The sequence below is a fragment of the Yamadazyma tenuis genome, chromosome 2, assembly GCF_029203305.1.
Source record: "Yamadazyma tenuis chromosome 2, complete sequence".
NCBI classification, from domain to species: domain Eukaryota; kingdom Fungi; phylum Ascomycota; class Pichiomycetes; order Serinales; family Debaryomycetaceae; genus Yamadazyma; species Yamadazyma tenuis.
The window spans coordinates 1,590,635-1,607,752 of NC_089462.1; the positions used below are offsets into that span (position 1 = coordinate 1,590,635).

General features: G+C 44.4%; 7 protein-coding genes across 7 annotated transcripts; 5 read left to right on the plus strand and 2 right to left on the minus strand. All coding sequences in view use genetic code 12, as the record gives it.

Moving 5' to 3' along the window:
• Nucleotides 1–169: 169 nt before the first annotated feature.
• PSN45_002070 (uncharacterized protein) lies at nt 170–2,267 on the plus strand (the record flags this gene model as incomplete). Its single annotated transcript, XM_006690194.2, has 2 exons — nt 170–1,094; nt 1,300–2,267. The coding sequence occupies 2 exons, from the start codon at nt 170–172 to the stop codon at nt 2,265–2,267; spliced, it is 1,893 nt and encodes a 630-aa protein (XP_006690257.2).
• Nucleotides 2,268–2,324: 57 nt separating this feature from the next.
• PSN45_002071 (uncharacterized protein) lies at nt 2,325–2,816 on the minus strand (the record flags this gene model as incomplete). The annotated part of the gene is made up of 1 exon (XM_006689334.1): nt 2,325–2,816. One exon carries the CDS (start codon nt 2,814–2,816, stop codon nt 2,325–2,327), a length of 492 nt encoding a protein of 163 aa, XP_006689397.1.
• Nucleotides 2,817–5,968: 3,152 nt separating this feature from the next.
• DAL5 (Allantoate permease) lies at nt 5,969–7,498 on the plus strand (the record flags this gene model as incomplete). The annotated part of the gene is made up of 1 exon (XM_006689332.1): nt 5,969–7,498. The coding sequence occupies one exon, from the start codon at nt 5,969–5,971 to the stop codon at nt 7,496–7,498; it is 1,530 nt and encodes a 509-aa protein (XP_006689395.1).
• Nucleotides 7,499–7,597: 99 nt separating this feature from the next.
• On the minus strand, nt 7,598–8,932 carry BCS1 (Complex III assembly protein translocase and chaperone; the record flags this gene model as incomplete). The annotated part of the gene is made up of 1 exon (XM_006689331.1): nt 7,598–8,932. The coding sequence occupies one exon, from the start codon at nt 8,930–8,932 to the stop codon at nt 7,598–7,600; it is 1,335 nt and encodes a 444-aa protein (XP_006689394.1).
• Nucleotides 8,933–9,056: 124 nt separating this feature from the next.
• On the plus strand, nt 9,057–12,665 carry UBP2 (ubiquitin-specific protease ubp2; the record flags this gene model as incomplete). Its single annotated transcript, XM_006689330.1, has 1 exon — nt 9,057–12,665. The coding sequence occupies one exon, from the start codon at nt 9,057–9,059 to the stop codon at nt 12,663–12,665; it is 3,609 nt and encodes a 1,202-aa protein (XP_006689393.1).
• A 287-nt stretch (nt 12,666–12,952) lies between these two features.
• ADP1 (FAD-dependent urate hydroxylase) lies at nt 12,953–16,039 on the plus strand (the record flags this gene model as incomplete). The annotated part of the gene is made up of 1 exon (XM_006689329.1): nt 12,953–16,039. One exon carries the CDS (start codon nt 12,953–12,955, stop codon nt 16,037–16,039), a length of 3,087 nt encoding a protein of 1,028 aa, XP_006689392.1.
• Nucleotides 16,040–16,244: 205 nt separating this feature from the next.
• Nucleotides 16,245–17,078, plus strand: PSN45_002076 (uncharacterized protein; the record flags this gene model as incomplete). Its single annotated transcript, XM_066157790.1, has 1 exon — nt 16,245–17,078. One exon carries the CDS (start codon nt 16,245–16,247, stop codon nt 17,076–17,078), a length of 834 nt encoding a protein of 277 aa, XP_066013887.1.
• Between the last annotated feature and the right edge of the window lie 40 nt (nt 17,079–17,118).

The following is a 17,118-nucleotide window of genomic DNA, read 5'->3' on the forward strand; positions in this document are numbered from 1 at the left end:
TGCCAATATGGCAAAATTGTGCTGGATGGCGTTTGAATCTATGTATGATTTTTTAAATATGGGGAGCAATCGTTTTGTTCCCCTATGAGTTTGCACCCAAGGTAGTACAAATGCGCGCGAAATCGCTCCAATCACCCAATCCACACCACTATATTGAACTGACGAAACCATGGACGAATCGGATCACTACGATCCCGTGGGCATAATCAACAACTTCTACAACGGTTTCCAAGAAGGCTTCCAAGGAGCCCTTCTCAATCGTGGTGAAAACAACCCGTTCCAAAACATTCCTGTCGAGCACCACGATCAGGCCCTCGAACAGTTGAACCAGGCATTACGCCGTCACAGTACCACCGCCCTCCAGCAGGCCGCCAGAAGTAACCTGCGACACCGTATTAACAGGTACGTCCACGTGATATGGCTCTTGAACGCGTTGCCTTTGCCGGTGGTGAAGTATAATCGGCTATGGAGAGACTTCAGACCCAACATCAGATATATAGTGGCCCACGCCGCCACCGTGGCATTTGTGGCCGCCACACGCGTTTTCCGACTTGTAATGTTCTGCATGGGCCTGCTCTTCTATCTTCTGCATGTGGCACGGATCTTTCTTACTTTCAGTGATGAGCTAACGTTCTCGAGGAACTTCTTTAGGGATATCCTCACGTACGTGTTGCAGAACAACCAGTCGCTCTTCGACCTCCTGGCGGTGGTGTACGACAAAGGATTCCACGCGATGCTCGAGCAGGGGTGGGATCCGGCGTCGCTGACGAGGATGGTGTCGATGTGGCGCTACACCCAGCAATTTGTGCGGTTCATGTTGACAGTATATTTGAACAACAAATGCGACGACCAGGGAGAGGTTACCCAGTGTCGGCCCGACAAGTCGCTGCTCATATTCAAGTTCCACGACGTGCTCCTTGAGTTTGGTCATGGGTCCACTATTGTGGTGGTGGGGGTCTACTTCACCTATGCGATAGTGGGCAACATCATATGTATGAATGTGTTTTCACTAGTGATTTTCTACTGGGCTCGGCGGGCGCTGAAGTTTAGTACGTACGTCCAGGCCTTGCTCGGTGTGGCCTACAAGGGGTTAGGTTTATTGAGTTAATGGGTATGAGGAGGGTCGTGCGCGCCCAGCACGCCGCTTGGGTCCGGGGTAGCGAGCGTGAATAATGAACATCACCAGTTGATAATTATACTCATTTAAAATGTCATACCAAACGGATTCTTCCATGAAGGCGGTGATATATCGCGGGCCATATGACTTCCGTGTTGAGACAGTGCCACGGCCTCAGATAGGCGGGCCTACTGACGTGATTTTACAGGTAAAGCACTCAGGTATATGTGGAACTGATCTCCATACTTACAGAGGGAACCTCAAGTCTGTGCAACCCGGTCAAGTTTTGGGTCACGAGTTTACTGGTACCGTGGTGGCAGTGGGCGATAGAGTCCTCGGGTTTGTTCCTGGTGATACTGTTGTGAGCACCTTCACCATTCAATGTGGAGAGTGCTGGTACTGCAAAAACGGTAAGTCAGGTCAATGTGACATCACCAACACGTTTGGAAAAACTGGGTTACCAGGTGGCCAGGCCGAGTATGTGCGTGTGCCGTTTGCAGATAACACGTTGGTGAAGATCCCGGAAATGGATGTTTCGTATGTGATGATGGCTGATATTTTCACCACGGGCTACTATGGGGTGAAGAAGATTGTGGACCAAGTCCAGCATGTGGCCAAGGGACATGCCCCCAAACCTCTCGACCAAATCGAAGTGTTGCAATTGGGATTAGGGCCTGTTGGAGAGTGTGCTCTTCAGGTGATGAAGTATTTGGGTTTCAAAAACGTCACTTGCGTAGACAATGTTCCCGATCGGTTGAAGAAAGCGGAGGAGCTTGGGTTTAAGCCAGTGAACTTTGACGATGGCGCAGATACACTTGGCGAGTACGACTATGTATTGGAAGTGGTTGGTTCGTCATCTGCCTTGAAGACAGCATTTGACCATGTCAGGAGAGACGGGTTGATTTCATCGCTCGGAATGGGGCACGAGCCATTGCCCTTCACCGCCATGGACTGCTATTTGAAGAACATCAACTTGTCGTTTGGCAGGTGTCATGCGTGGTCGTTATTTCCAGAAGCACTTGAAATTTTTCAGACCTTGAAGGGCGAGTTCCGTGATTTTGTGGACACGGTGATTCCAGTGGAAAAGGCAGCGGAAGGGTACCGCAAGTTCGATGCCCATGAGGTGAATAAGGTAGTGATTGAGTTTTAGACGCCCAAAGCAATAACCTGTATTGATTTATATAGTACATACTAAAATTTAAACAACTCACTTGACTTGGGCAGTAGGAGGAGGCTGTTCGGGCCGGCTGTAGTTAGTGCCCAGCTCACCCGCAGGGTACACCGGTGGAGGATCAGCATATCCCGAGTCTCCAGTCTGTGGTTGGTACTGTTGCTGATAACTTTGCTGCTGGTTACCGTAGTTCTGGGAGGTTCCACCAGCATAGGCCTGTTGAGGATAGGTAGGGTTCTGACCCTGACCCGGGGCACCATATTGGCCTTGGGCCTGTGGCGGGTATGGAGGTTGCTGAGTGTTGTTTCCTGTTCCAAAGAAGTTCCATCCCTGATTGGGTTTAGCACCAGTATAGTACTGGTTGTTGTCACTGATAAATTGGCGTCTTTTTCTTCTTCTCTTCAAGAGTACATACAGCAAAACGCAGACGAGCGGAATGACTATAAGAAATATAAGCCATAAACGTCTGTTAATAGTGTTGTGATTCCTGCTGTAAAAGTAATACCGTTTTTCAATTGGTAAGAACATGGTATTGTGAAAGCAACTGTTTGTTGTACTGAATGTCAAGAGTGATGAGAAAGTGTGGGCGCACGACTATCCCTGGATATGTTTGTGGAATGAGCTAGGGAGGTCGGAAAAACCTAGTAGAGCTGAGTAGATACTATAAACTGCCCGTAGTGTGGCCTGAGGGTGTATTAGGTGGTTCAGAAGGTTCAGGTGCTGAATAGCGCGTAGTTAGCAGTCGCGGCTAAGCCCGGACGAGTTGCGATTGAGTGCAGCTTGGCATGATCACGTGGAAATGGGATCACTTGGTGGTGTAATAGGAGAGCTGGGCAGGCGATAGCCATGCTGGGAAGCCATCAACAGCCACGATGGGTCTTCAACAGATGGCTTTTGTGTGCATGCATTTGCAATAATTGGACTGTACAATTAATTGGTACAGATGCATTAATTAAATTTCAGCTGCAATAAAACAACCTCAATTTAATTTCAGTAGGACAAATGGAAGTCACAGCTATTTAGGTTATTGCTTGGGGTACGAGATCTGTTACAGCCGATTTAGTTAATTCCTTAGTGCCGTGTGCGGGAGATTTACCAGACTAAACTCTAAACATTATGCCTTGGCATTGGCAATGGGCAATGTGGATTTCCCTTGTAGATTTTACGGCGCTTAGTTCATTTCCTGTGAGCTTAAGCCGACTCTGTGTCGATTGTCGGCCTGTTCTGAATCCACATGTCGCCCAATTAGTTCGACTCCTGCGCGGGTTGATGATCGGAAGAACAGCAACTATTCCGACATCATTCTTCACTACTCTTGCATAGTTTTTAAATTTTGTTGGCCTAGAATTAAGCTTTGCATGTTTGCAACTGTAGCCGTGTCTGAGATTTGGTTGATCTTGTGACATGCGCTGGGCTCAGCATCTTGCATTTTGCATGTCAGAGTGGAGATGGGCTCCACACCATAGCAGGAAGTCTTAGCTCCAGGGAGCAGTAATCTCCAAGCGCCCGAGGGCTACGGCATACGACTGTTTCACCCATTTATTCGTAAAAGTCGTACCTAACTTGTGTCTGGTGTGCATGTCAGATTAATACATGAGGTGGAACTCGAGGCTAACTCGCTTTGATTCATGCGCATGTACGCTAATCCTCGCTTATCTCGTTTCACAATTGAATATTTTGCGAGACAGAAAATGCTAGAAAATATTCCACTTATTTTGTGCTGTTCCTGCAACTGAACCAGAATGACGGACGTTTGGTACTATTATAGAGTAGGCTACAAACTAAAATTCTAGGCGAGCGCAGATGCTTGCGGTAGTGCGTGTATAAAAGGCTTTATGGTTTGGTTTACTGGACGGCTAAATTGCTACCAGATGGGATTTAAATATTCTAATGACACACTAAATAAACAATCCGGTTACATATACCAGGGATGGTGGTTTGCTTTTACATGTACATGCAGAAGTCAAACGGCCTATTGTTTTCCGTAAAGAAGAATTCGTAACGAAGAATATGCATGCTCATGTAACTTCAAAGTGGAATTTAATGCGTATATGTCGCAAGATAAGTGGGTCAAACAAATTCCCATAAATTTTTTAGCCAGCCCTATTTCGGATTTAAAATTTAGCTCGTTTTTAAAAGCATCTGTTAAAAGTGATGCATGTTATGGTTATGGCAGTGGAAAGCGGCGATGATGCAGTTACGTTTAAGGCGCATAAAAATATATACTTGCCTAAAAATATGCGGCGAACAAATGCTTAGCAGCCTAACTTAGCCGAATTAGTATTTAATGCAGATGGAACGTACCAACAGGTGCCTGTGTGAACCCAGTGCTAGCGCGAGCAAAGCTTCTCATGAGAATTTACACATGTATCGTAAAACATCAATCTAGTAGTAAATAGGAGATGCCAGATTATATTACTCTCTAGAATCTGGCCTCACATAAGGAAGATCTGGCTGTACAGCTTCTCTACAGAGTGCTCACTGGTGCGCAATCATAGGGCACTCAGGGGTGCCGATCTCGCGTAGCAGTAAAATATATCCTGCAACTGCCCTGGACCCGTGCAAATTCACCCCTTTTGACTTGAACTGCGTCAAGAAAACTGAAATCCAATCCCAATTGAGGAGAAGCAGGTGAGGAGAAGGAAAGATGATCACACGTGTGGTGCATCTGGATTGTGAGAGAAATTTGGTGTGCTTGGCAGTCATTACATTTGGGCATATAGCCCTTGAAGGACCACTCCGTTTTGAATAATAGCCATTAGTTGAATAATGAGTTTTGCGTTGGATTATCTCACGGCTGAATGGACTTTCAACTTAGTTGTGGAGACCATTCATGTACGGTGAACCTCCAAGAGTACAAACGTAAAATATAAGACAAAAGCTAAACCCAAGACGGTATTTATATCGAAGTTTTGACCCATACACCCACTACAATTCTGAACCGCAAAAGAAAAACAAGCAGGCAGCATTTCTCTCTTGCGCGTACAGAATTATTTCTAAATCTTTTTCACACCATTTCCACGACTCAGTACAAAAAAAACTTGAATGTTCCACGCCCACATGTGATGCCCCCCTCCCACCACTATGACATCCACCAACAATCTGACTTGAGGCGCGATTTACCAATTTTAGCTTGGTTAACCCGTGACTTGGTTAACCGGTAACTTTGAAAAGTTTCCCGAAAAGTGATTTTTTGAGGCAAATGCGCAAAGAACTGCTTTATCGTGATTTTGCTATATCCCTTATCGCATCGCTTAAGGTACCACCACAAATTACTCCCACATCACCCACCAGCCCAATTCCCCCATTCATGAACACTTTTACACCTCCACACCCATCAATAGCACGACATGCGTTTCATGATGTTGCTAATTCCTCTTTGCATTGTTGTGGCGCTGTGGCTTCGCGTTCGTACGGTTCCTACGTCGGACGTTGGGCCCTGTGCGGCCTTATCCAATTCGTGTAAACCTTCTTATCTGTGCAAAATTGACCCCACCCAGCGGGCCGTACCCCTGTACCGGGCCCTTCGCTTTCTGCCACTGCTATCATTGGATCTTTCCGGGACCTTTAGTGGTTTTCCTATCCTTTCACCTGATCCGTTACAACCCGGGTCCAAGCTATAAAACCTTACAGATCCACCAATTTTCAAACTTCATTAATAGCTGCTCCGTACATCAACAATGACCGAGCTAGTTAAAGAGAAACAAAGTCCTCCCACAGACGTGCAATCTGTCGAAAGTCTCAAGGAAATTCAGTTCAACGGGAAAGAAATCAAACTCGACGATGGAGACGAAATCATCAAGTTAGGGTTGGCCCATGAAGAAGTCACCATGACGCGCGAAAGAGAACGCCAGTTGGTCCACAAAATCGACTTGTACATGCTTCCTCTTATGTGTATGGTGTATTGTTTCCAGTTTATGGATAAGTTGTCCAATTCGTTTGCTTCGATTCTCGGGTTGAGAACGGACCTTCATATGGTGGGTCAGGAATACTCCTGGACCGGATCCGCCTTCTACTTGGGGTATATGGTATTTGAGTTGCCTGCCTCTATGCTCTTGCATAGATTTCCAGTTGCGAAAACAGTGGGAACTTTTATTATTGTGTGGGGAGTAGTACTTGCGTTACATGCCACCCCCAATAACGCTGCCGGTTTCTTGGCCTTGAGAACCATATTGGGGGCTCTTGAAAGTTCGGTGACTCCAGCGTTTACCTTCATCACCTCCCAATGGTACACTATAGACCAGACATTTTTGCGTATCACCATCTGGTTCGCATTCAACGGGTTGGGTAATATCATAGGCTCCTTGACTGCGTACGGCCTTGCGGTTCACTCAGACAGCCTTTCGCTTGCACCATGGAAGTATGTGTTTATTATCACTGGAATTTTGACAGTGGCACTTGGAGTGGCAGTCTTGGCCCATTTACCTGACTCTCCAGCCACCGCCTGGTTCTTGACCGATGAAGATAAGATGTTGGTGGTCCACAGGAACAGGAAAAATCACCAAGGGTTCGGAAACAAGCACCTCAAGAAGCTGCAGGTCATCGAGGCATTAACGGACTACAAAACCTGGTTGTTATTTGCGTTTGTGCTTCTTGGAAACGTTCCTAATGGAGGAATCACGAACTTTGGTAGTATCGTCCTTACCGAACAGCTTGGATACACAGTCAACCAGACATTACTCTACCAGACTATCAGTGGGGCGGTGGAACTTGTGGGATGTATTTTAATTGCGTCCTTGTCTCATTTCTACAACTCTCGTCTCGTATGGGGCATAATTTCCCAGTGCATCGGCTCGGCTGGTGTTCTTATGTTATGCTTGGGGTCCGAAAAACATATGCGGTTTGCAGGCTACAACATGAACTTTGTGTCTCCCGTGTCGTTTGTGTGTGTGTTGAGTTGTGTGGCTTCTAATGTGTTGGGAACCACCAAAAAGTATACCGTCAATGTTATTGTGTTGATTGGTTACTGTGTGGGAAACTTGAGCGGAAGTGCAGTCTTCAAGGCCAGTGAGACTCCCGTGTACGGCACCGCCAAAAAATCACTTGCTGTTTGCCTGGCGCTTCAACTTGTGATGTTGATAGTGATCTGGGTTGCTTATTACACAGAAAACAAAATCAGAGACAGAAAACCTGAACCCGAGAAGATAGAAAACATCGAGTTTCTTGACTTGACTGATGGACAAAATCCATTCTTCCGGTACTCATTTTAGAGAACTAGAGAGTATAGATAATGTGTACAATAATAGTATGTGAAATAAATCTTCCCGTTTTGGATGTTCTATTTACAAATACGGAAATATCTTCCCCATCTAAAACGCATCGTTGGGTCTTTTTAACGTTTCAATCATGGCAGTAGCGGCGGTAGGGTCTCTCTTATTATATACAAACAACCCCTGCAATTGGGCCGTACTCACATCCTTCAACCCCAATTCCTTGAATTTCTTCATGAAGATGTCGCAATTTTGCTCGTCGTTCTCATAGAACTTTAAAAACATGTTTCTCACTTGGTACTCAGTGGCATTGCCTATAAGCACCTTAAGGTCCACCCTACCTGGTCTGAGCAATGCTGGATCCAACTTCTCCGGATGGTTGGTCGTCATAAATGTTATGCATTCTTCAGCACTTGCGACTCCATCCAACGCATTCAACAACCCCGAGAACGTCACACCTGAGGTATAACCCTGCTCACTTGACTGTTCACGCTTATTGAAGGCCGCATCAACGTCCTCTAACACTAAGATGGACCGATCAGGAATGTGGTTCATCAAGTGGTTCAACCGGTCGTCAGTCAAGTTCTTCTCGCTCAAGTTCAATATACAAATATTGTAGTCCAACTCTCCTGCAACTGCCTGTATGAACGATGTTTTCCCACTTCCAGGTGGACCGTATAGCAAGTATCCTCTCCGATAAGGGATCCCTCGGTTATGGTACCACTCACCACTTTTCAAGAAATCTTGCACGTCTTCTATGATCATTTTATCGAGTCCCTCGTCAAGGATGACAGAACCCATCAATCTCTTCAGTCGAGGCTGGCCAAACGGCCGCCACTCGGGTCCCCATGACGTATAGATAACAGTCTTACCTTCCCTGATCTTCAAAGCCATGGTCTTGGCTTCCGTCAATAAATCGGAAAAGAGGTATCTGTCTCGGTACAAAGTCGTTAACCTCACCGTCTCAAAAGGTGACCCGTTTGTCATATCGATCAACTTGCCTGAACGTTCTCTATTCACCAACATAAACGCCCCTTTGTATCGAATCAAGTGTTTTCCCGGTCCTGGCACCAACGAGAACTTGGTGGTAACCGCTCCATTGTTGTGCTGAACAAAGTTGGTTTCCACAGAGAGATGCCGTGAACTTCGATGTTTGTACTGGGACATCCACTCCAAGAACCACAAATACGACTTATCCTTGGATGGGATCTCCAAATCCACCAAAAGCTGACGATATATTAGTCCCGATGAGCGGATAACCGCTTGCCTAGTTAATGCCAACCCTGTACCTAGCAACATCAATCCTCCACCAGCTGCAAAATACGGGTTATTCACCACCACCTCTTCGAACGCCAGCAGCATCATTCCGCTCACTGAGCCGTCACTGCTACTTCGAATCTTATCAAAGTCAATGGTAGGCGCCTGTTGTGACATATTCTCCAAGTATTTCAGTGTCTCCAGAAGTCGGCTTCGCAGTAGAGTTTCGCACGAAGTTTCGCGCCATTTCGGTTTTGCATTTGTGTCAGTTTATAAGTCCCACCCATTCCCCATACATACTATGGGTGATTCGAATAACCCGTTCATCAACCTGGACTACCAGGTGAATAGCAGTCATGTGTACACCAAGCTAGCACCCGAGCAATTGAACCCCCACCCCTACAAAACCTTGAATCGGTTACTTGATGATATCAAGTGGTGCCTACCCTTCCGATTACGTTGTGCCACCAGAAGCATATTGCATGAACGGCCATTTGAGTACGCCCACGAGTTGGCCACGTTGGTTCGCTCCACGCGTACGGCGCCTTCTGTGTTGTTGTTGAACAACGAGCTTCCGTTTTTCAAGAGTCGAGAAGTCTCCCAGTTGAATGACAATCATGAGAACCAAACCTTGACCCTGATCCGGGGACTAATTATGATCGACGGGAAGGAACCCAACCATTTCCGCATACAGGTATTGGAGAACAAAAGTCCATTCTTTGATTCCAATTCGAGTGTCAGCAAGTACGAGTATCACGTTATTGATAAACTGCTCCTCTCCTCGGATGACTTGAAACAATTCGAAGCATCAGATTTTCCTTCTGTCTCCGCCAATCTTGTCGACGAAGTGTACGTTTCCACTTCCAATGAGACACCCAACCACATGCTAAGAATTAGTATTTTCACTAGTGAATTCCCCCATTCGGCAGTGCAGTCCATATCTGATTCTGCCACCATAAAAGAGAGATACTTGAATGAAACCAAAAACAATCCAAACTTGAACCCAGAAACCATTCCCAATGGACTTCAGTGCATACAGAAACTACTTAATGTTTTGAAGGGGCCACTTTTGTTGGACTCTGCCAATGAAGTTAAGACCATCGATTTGTCAAACACTTCCTTGGCGTCCATGGTCGATATTGATCTACTTTTGAGTGATTTTGGCTTTACCAAGAATGAATCTATTCTTGTCCCTCCCAAGTTGAGCGACTTCCCTAGTATCAGAGAAAGTTATCTCAGAAAAGTGGTGGAATTGATCTGTCTTGGAAAGCAGATGAATGTGCATCCAAATGACTTTAACTCCAACTACTCGTTCAGCGATAGTTTGTCGTTGATTTTCAGCACCTTCAACGAGTTTGACAAGCAATTGTCCCAGACTTTCAGCATGCACGACAAGTCTAGCGAGAATTCTTCATGGATAAGCTTGAGTTGCTGTAGTTTTTTCCAGGACGAGTTGATCATAAAATGCTTTGAGAATACCATCGCCTCGGATCCTTCCAATCTGATTTTCTACGTGGACCATCTTCATAACATCATAGCCATGAGGAATAAGGGTAACTCGAAGTTGAGGCTGTATGTGAATAGTAATGCCCGTAAAGGGCGTTTACTTGGGTTCTCAGATTATACAAGAGCTTTGGCCGATATTGGAATTGTGGGAGTTGATGGAAGTCCCCTGGAGCTTTTGAGCATTGACGATGACTATATCATCTCAGTTTATGAGTCGAGTGTTAAGCAGGACTTCAGAAACTACTCCTTTTTCAATCGAAGCTTAGAAAAGATCGCCTTTGTCAAGAATTCGGACGTGTTGAAAGAGTTTTTAAATGACGAGTTATTGCCTGTTGATTTGGCGATCCCTGAGCTTGGAATTGAAGAAATCACTGAAGATGATGTTGTTATCACTGCCTATGAGTTTAAGTCGGAGGAGATCTCCGACTCGGGGGAGTTATTGACTTTGAAAAAAGCCTTGCAGTCGATATCCATTAACAGAAAGAGCTTTATATTGATGAATTATATTGAAAGCAACTTGCCTGAGTTATTGGGCAAATATGGCCAGGACTTCCCCATCAATGAAGCTTTGGATATCATGGAGTCAACTCCGAGTACTAATGAGTTTGAGCTCATCAATAAATTTCAAGCAAAGCTAATGAGCTCCGATATTAGAGTTTTAAGACGAGCCCTAAAGTCTATAAACAACTACAGGAAGTCTAAGATCATTGAACAGTTCTTGAGAACAGGTAAGTTGGATCCGTCCTTACTCCCTGTAGAAAACTGGCCAGCCGGTTTGGATAATATCGGTAATACCTGTTACTTGAACTCATTATTGCAATACTACTTTTCGATAAAACCTCTTAGAGATATGGTTCTAGAGTTTGAAGAGCATGATCTCAACTTCATGGAGGGCCTGGAAAGAAAAATAGGGGGTCGTAAGATCGATGTCAACGAGACCAAGAGAGCCAGTCAGTTCATCTACCACTTACAGGCATTGTTCCACGAGATGATCAACACAAATAAGCGATGTGTTCAGCCCAGCAAAGGTTTAGCCTTCTTATCGTTCCTCCCGGCATCTCAGCCCGTGAATTTTTCAAGTCCATTGAAGGACAAGAACCAGCACTTGGTAGATGGAGGACATGAGACCAATCCCATCTTAATTGATTCGGACAACGATGATGTCGACGACATGGTAATTGATGCCACCAATAATAGCAGGGACAAGACCGCTTCCCTTGAAGAAATCCAAAATCCTTTTTCCAGTGATAATGATCCTATGACTGTTGAAGATGTTCTTGACGGATTCAGCTCATCGAGCTCTCCTGCCACTGGTGGTGATGAAAGTGAGGTTGAAGCCAAAGTCAGAATTTTACCTATCAACACTGAGGATTTAGAAAGTACCATTGAAATTGGTAGGCAACAGGACGTTACAGAATGTATTGAAAATGTTAACTTTCAGATTGAAACCGCATTGGATCCCGAGGTGATTGAAGCTGATGGGGAACAATATGACTTGATCAAAAAGCTCTTTTATGGAAAGACCAAGCAGACCATTACTCCAATAGATGGAGAGAGCAAAAGCAGAACATCGGTAGAAAGATTCTCGAGTTTGATCATCAACATAAGTGACCATCCCAAGAACATATATGATGCATTAGACAATTACTTTAACGCAGATATTGTCAACCTCGAAGAAGGGTTGGTTAAGAAGTCCTTGACTATTATTAAATTACCTGATATACTCCAGTTTCAAGTACAAAGAGTTCTTTTTGATAGAGAAAGGTTAATGGCTTACAAGTCCATCGAGCCCATCCCGTTCAGTGAAAAGCTCTACATGGACCGGTACCTTGAGACCGAAGATAAGGATATCCTCGATAAGAGAGAAGAGGTATTTCAGTGGAAATCAGAGATATCCCAGCTTCAAAATCAAAAACACGACATCTTGCACGTGGATGAGACTTCCAAGATGAACGTTATTGACTCTTTGATAACGACCAAGAAGTATCTCCAAAGCATCAAAGACACCGAATCCTTTGGCATTGATACAGACCTTATCGAGTATATACAAACTCAGATCACCTCATTGAATGAGAAGGTGGTCGCAATCAATACTTCGATTGAACAACTTGAATCCAATATCTCCAGCCAGTTCAATGACTACCAACAGATCGCATACTCCATCTTTGCAGTGTTTATACACCGCGGAGAGGCCAGTTATGGGCACTATTGGATCTATATCAAAGATCCTCACCAGCATAATATTTACAGAAAGTACAACGATGAGATTGTGACTGAGGTCCCTGAGTCCGAAGTGTTTAACTTTATCCAGGGAAACACTGCTACGCCATACTACATTGCGTATGTGAAAGAGGGTCTTGAACATGAATATGTGGAGCCGCTTAAGAGAGTTGTCAAGTGTTGAGCACAAAGCCTTTGATATATTTATAGAGACCAATTTATTCCGATATATGTATTCACCTCATTTGTAAGTGTACCCTTTATGTATTTTCTGATATCGTCCTCATGGCACCTCGAGGGATTGTATACAGGATACTCGCAATACCATGCTGATAGCTTCAAACTTCGTCATTCTCAAACTTCACCATCAACCACATTAGTTCACGGTATCAATTGCAAGCGACTTTCGACGTCTCGACCACTTTTTGTTGATTATCTATCTGTGGTGTTTCTGAACTTTTGTGTGCAGCCATGAAATTTGCCAGTGCCGTGTTGCACGCCTTTTGGGCCGTCTGCGCTACAGCAACTTCCATTGAAATTGAAAATGTGCAACAATTCCAAACCTCGTTTGACCGTATAAAACGAGGTGCTATTGTCAATGATGTGTTTGAAATCAGCCCGTCTTTGAAGCCGTTGACAAAAGAGCCCGAAGATAAGTGCCCTCCTTGTTTCAACTGCAATTTGCCTAATTTTGAGTGTACTCAGTTTTCCCAGTGCAACAGCTTCACGGGGTTCTGCGAATGCCGTGATGGGTACGGGGGCAATGATTGCTCGGAGCCACTTTGTGGCAGCTTGTCTGACGGCAATGAAAACCGTCCGAAAAGAAAAGACCCTGTGTGTGCCTGTAAGCCAGGATGGGGTGGAATCAACTGTAATATGTGTGAAGAAGACAACGTATGTGATGCCTTCGTACCTGAAGGACTCAAAGGAACTTGCTACAAGTCGGGGATTGTGGTCAACAAGTTGCACCAAATGTGTGATGTTACCAACAAAAAGATTGTGGCCATATTGGATGGGAAGATTCCACAGGCCACCTTCAGTTGCAACAAAACCGCCGGAAGTTGTGACTTCCAGTTCTGGATCGACCAGAAGGAATCGTTCTACTGTGACTTGGATAAGTGTGCTTTTGAGTATGATTTGGCCAAGAACACCACTCACTATAACTGCGAGCAAATGGCCTGCAAATGTCTACCAGAAACAATGTTGTGTGGTGAGGCTGGTTCCATTGACATTTCCGACTTCTTGACTGAAACCATCAAGGGGCCCGGTGACTTCACGTGCGATGTGGGCGACAAGACCTGCCGATTCAGTGAGCCAAGTATGAATGAATTGATTTCATCGGTATTTGGGGATCCTTATATCACTTTACACTGCAAGTCAGGTGAGTGTATCCACAAAAGTGAAATCCCTGGTTATGACTTGCCCGACAAAGGCAGATTGACCTGGAGTAACTTATTGTTGATTATCTTGGTCGCCGTTGTGTGTGTTTCGTTGGTTGCAGGTTCTCTTTACAATATCAGCCAAAGTGCGTTGTTCAAGCCCAGTGGAGGATACGAGCCAGTAAATGGGGAATTGAACGTTTTGAACGAGAACTTCACGCCGACTGTTCTTTCGTTTGAAAACATAAGCTACAAGGTCAGGAATGGAGCTCAGGTGTTGAATGGCATCAACGGGTTGGTCAAACCCATGGAATGCTTGGCCATCATGGGAGGCTCCGGTGCCGGTAAAACCACATTGTTGGACATTTTGGCTGGGAAGAATAAAGATGGTCACATCCAAGGAGATATCTACGTGAATGGTAACCGATTGAGTCCTCACGACTTCAAGAAAATCGTTGGGTTTGTAGATCAAGAAGACCATTTGATTCCTACTTTGACTGTTTATGAGACTGTTTTGAATAGTGCTTTATTGAGATTACCACGGTCTATGACCATGAGAGCAAAGCAAACCAGAGTCATTGAAGTGTTGAGTGAATTGAGAATTCTTGGTATCAAAGATAGAGTCATTGGATCTGACTTTCAAAGAGGAATCTCTGGAGGTGAAAAGAGAAGGGTTTCCATTGCCTGTGAGATGGTGACTTCTCCTTCCATCTTATTCTTGGATGAACCAACTTCAGGCTTGGACGCTTATAATGCAAGAAATGTCATTGAGTGCTTGGTGAAGTTGTCAAGAGACTTTGAAAGAACTATAGTCTTCACCATCCACCAGCCCAGAAGTAATATTGTTTCATTGTTCGACAAGTTGATCTTGTTGAGCGAAGGAGATCTAATCTACTCAGGTGATATGATTAAATGTAACGACTTCTTCAGTAAGAACGGATACACCATTCCCCTTGGCTATAACATTGCTGACTACTTGATTGATGTTACCGTTGACCATAAGAAGCTTATCAAGGTCAACAGTACATCTACGGGAAGTGACTTGGAGAACTTGGCTGGTTTGGAAAGTGAAGAACAGGACCTCCACCTGAGATTCTTAAGTACTAGGACCACCAGTGATTTGGATACCACTAGTGAATGGGCACACTTGGCACTTCACAGAGATGAATACAATAGCTATAACAAAATCAGTGGTGACGACGAAGAAGAAACTGTTATCCAAGTCCAGAACAAATTGCCCACTCTATTCAAAGAAAGTGTGCTTCAACTGGAGTTGAATGACGAGATCTTGGCTTTGAAGAACTCTCCTTTGAAATTTGAGGTCAATGCCCAGTACAAAAAGGCCAGTTTTATTACCCAAGTTTCGGTTTTGTCTTCTAGAACTTTCAAAAACTTGTACAGAAACCCCAAATTGTTGTTAACCCACTACATTCTATCTCTAATCATGGGAGGCTTTTGTGGGTATTTGTACTACGATGTTAAAAATGACATCAGTGGATTCCAGAACAGATTGGGGTTGTTCTTCTTCTTGTTATCGCTTTTTGGGTTCTCGTCTTTGACTGGTTTGCATACATTTGCCAGTGAAAGGATCATTTTCATTAGAGAAAGAGCAAATAATTATTACCACCCGTTCAGCTACTACCTTACCAAATTGCTTTGTGATGTGGTTCCATTGAGAGTGTTGCCTCCGGTGATATTGATCTCCATTGCTTACCCATTAGTGGGATTGACCATGGAACATAACGGGTTTTTGAAAGCCATTATGGTGTTGGTTTTGTTCAATGTTGCCATATCTATCGAGATATTGATTGTGGGAATCTTAATCCGGGATCCAGGAACCTCCACCATGACTGGTGTGTTGGTACTCTTGTTTTCCATATTGTTTGCCGGTTTGTTCATTAACAGCGAAGAGATCAAATCTCAAATTAAAATCTTCGAATGGATATCCCTTTTCCATTACGCCTACGAAGCATTGTCCATTAACGAGGTCAAGGATTTGATATTGAAAGAGAAGAAGTACGGGTTATCAATCGAAGTCCCAGGAGCTGTTATCTTGAGTACATTTGGATTCAACGTATCAGCATTTTGGGACGACATCGTCTACTTGGTGGGATGGCTCAGTGCATTCATCGTGTTAGGATATATCTTCCTTCACTATCTTGCAGTAGAAAAACGTTAAAATTCTATTTATGTTTCCTAGTTGACATAGAATATACACAGTCTGGGGAGAGTAAATGTTCAATTTAGCGAATTCGGTAAGTCGCAAAAATTGTAAACATTTCCTTTTTGGGTAAAGTAATAACCAGTGGAAACTGCTGTAAAATACAATCGCTGCGCCCTAGTATATATATTCCAGACTTTACGTGAACCATATTTCTATCATCATGAAATTAAACTTTATCGTGGCTTACTTGACGACGTCTGTCTTAAGTTTAGAACTCCAACACGCAAAAAAAGACTTGCTCGATGATCTTTTCGGCCTTACTACCTCATCTACTGCCCACACCACCACAGCTTCCCAAAATGACTTGGCAAACTTCTGGCTGAGTTTCAACAGGGATACTTCGACCTCCACCACTTCTACAACTACCCAAGGGCTCTTGGACGAGTTGTTAGGTCTTGTTAGTACCACAAAAGCCACTTCTAGCACCAAGGCTGCAACAACTACACACGAGAATACCAAATCCACAGCTGATAGCTCTGGTGACCTGATCCTTTCCCTATTGGCTACTTATGCGACCCACACCGAAGTTAGCTCCACTACTGACTCTTCTGAAACTTCTACTGAGACCAAAACCTCATCCAAATCTTCATCCAAATCTTCGTCCAAGAAGTCCTCAAAAGCCAAATCCACTCATCTGAGCACAAAATCTTCATCAGAAAGTCTGAGTGCTGCAGAAACCGATATATTATCTGAGCTTAGTGGGTACCTCACGGGGGACTTAACTGTCATTGGCAACTACCTTACGAAGGGCAGTTTCACCAATGATGTTGCATCTGCTCTTCTTGCGTACGGAAAAACTCAAACGGCCAAGGCCCTTATCGACAGTAGCACCACCAGTTCTCCTGATAAAGAGACTTCGTCTACGTCTACGTCTGCTCCTTCATCAACTTCTGATAGTGAAGATGAGCATACCACCTCTTCAGATGACGGTGCCAGCACATTATCCAAATCGTTGTTCAGCGTGTTTGCACTCTTGGCTCTTAGCGTAGTATGAGACGATACCACTAACGTAAATATACATGATACCAACGCAC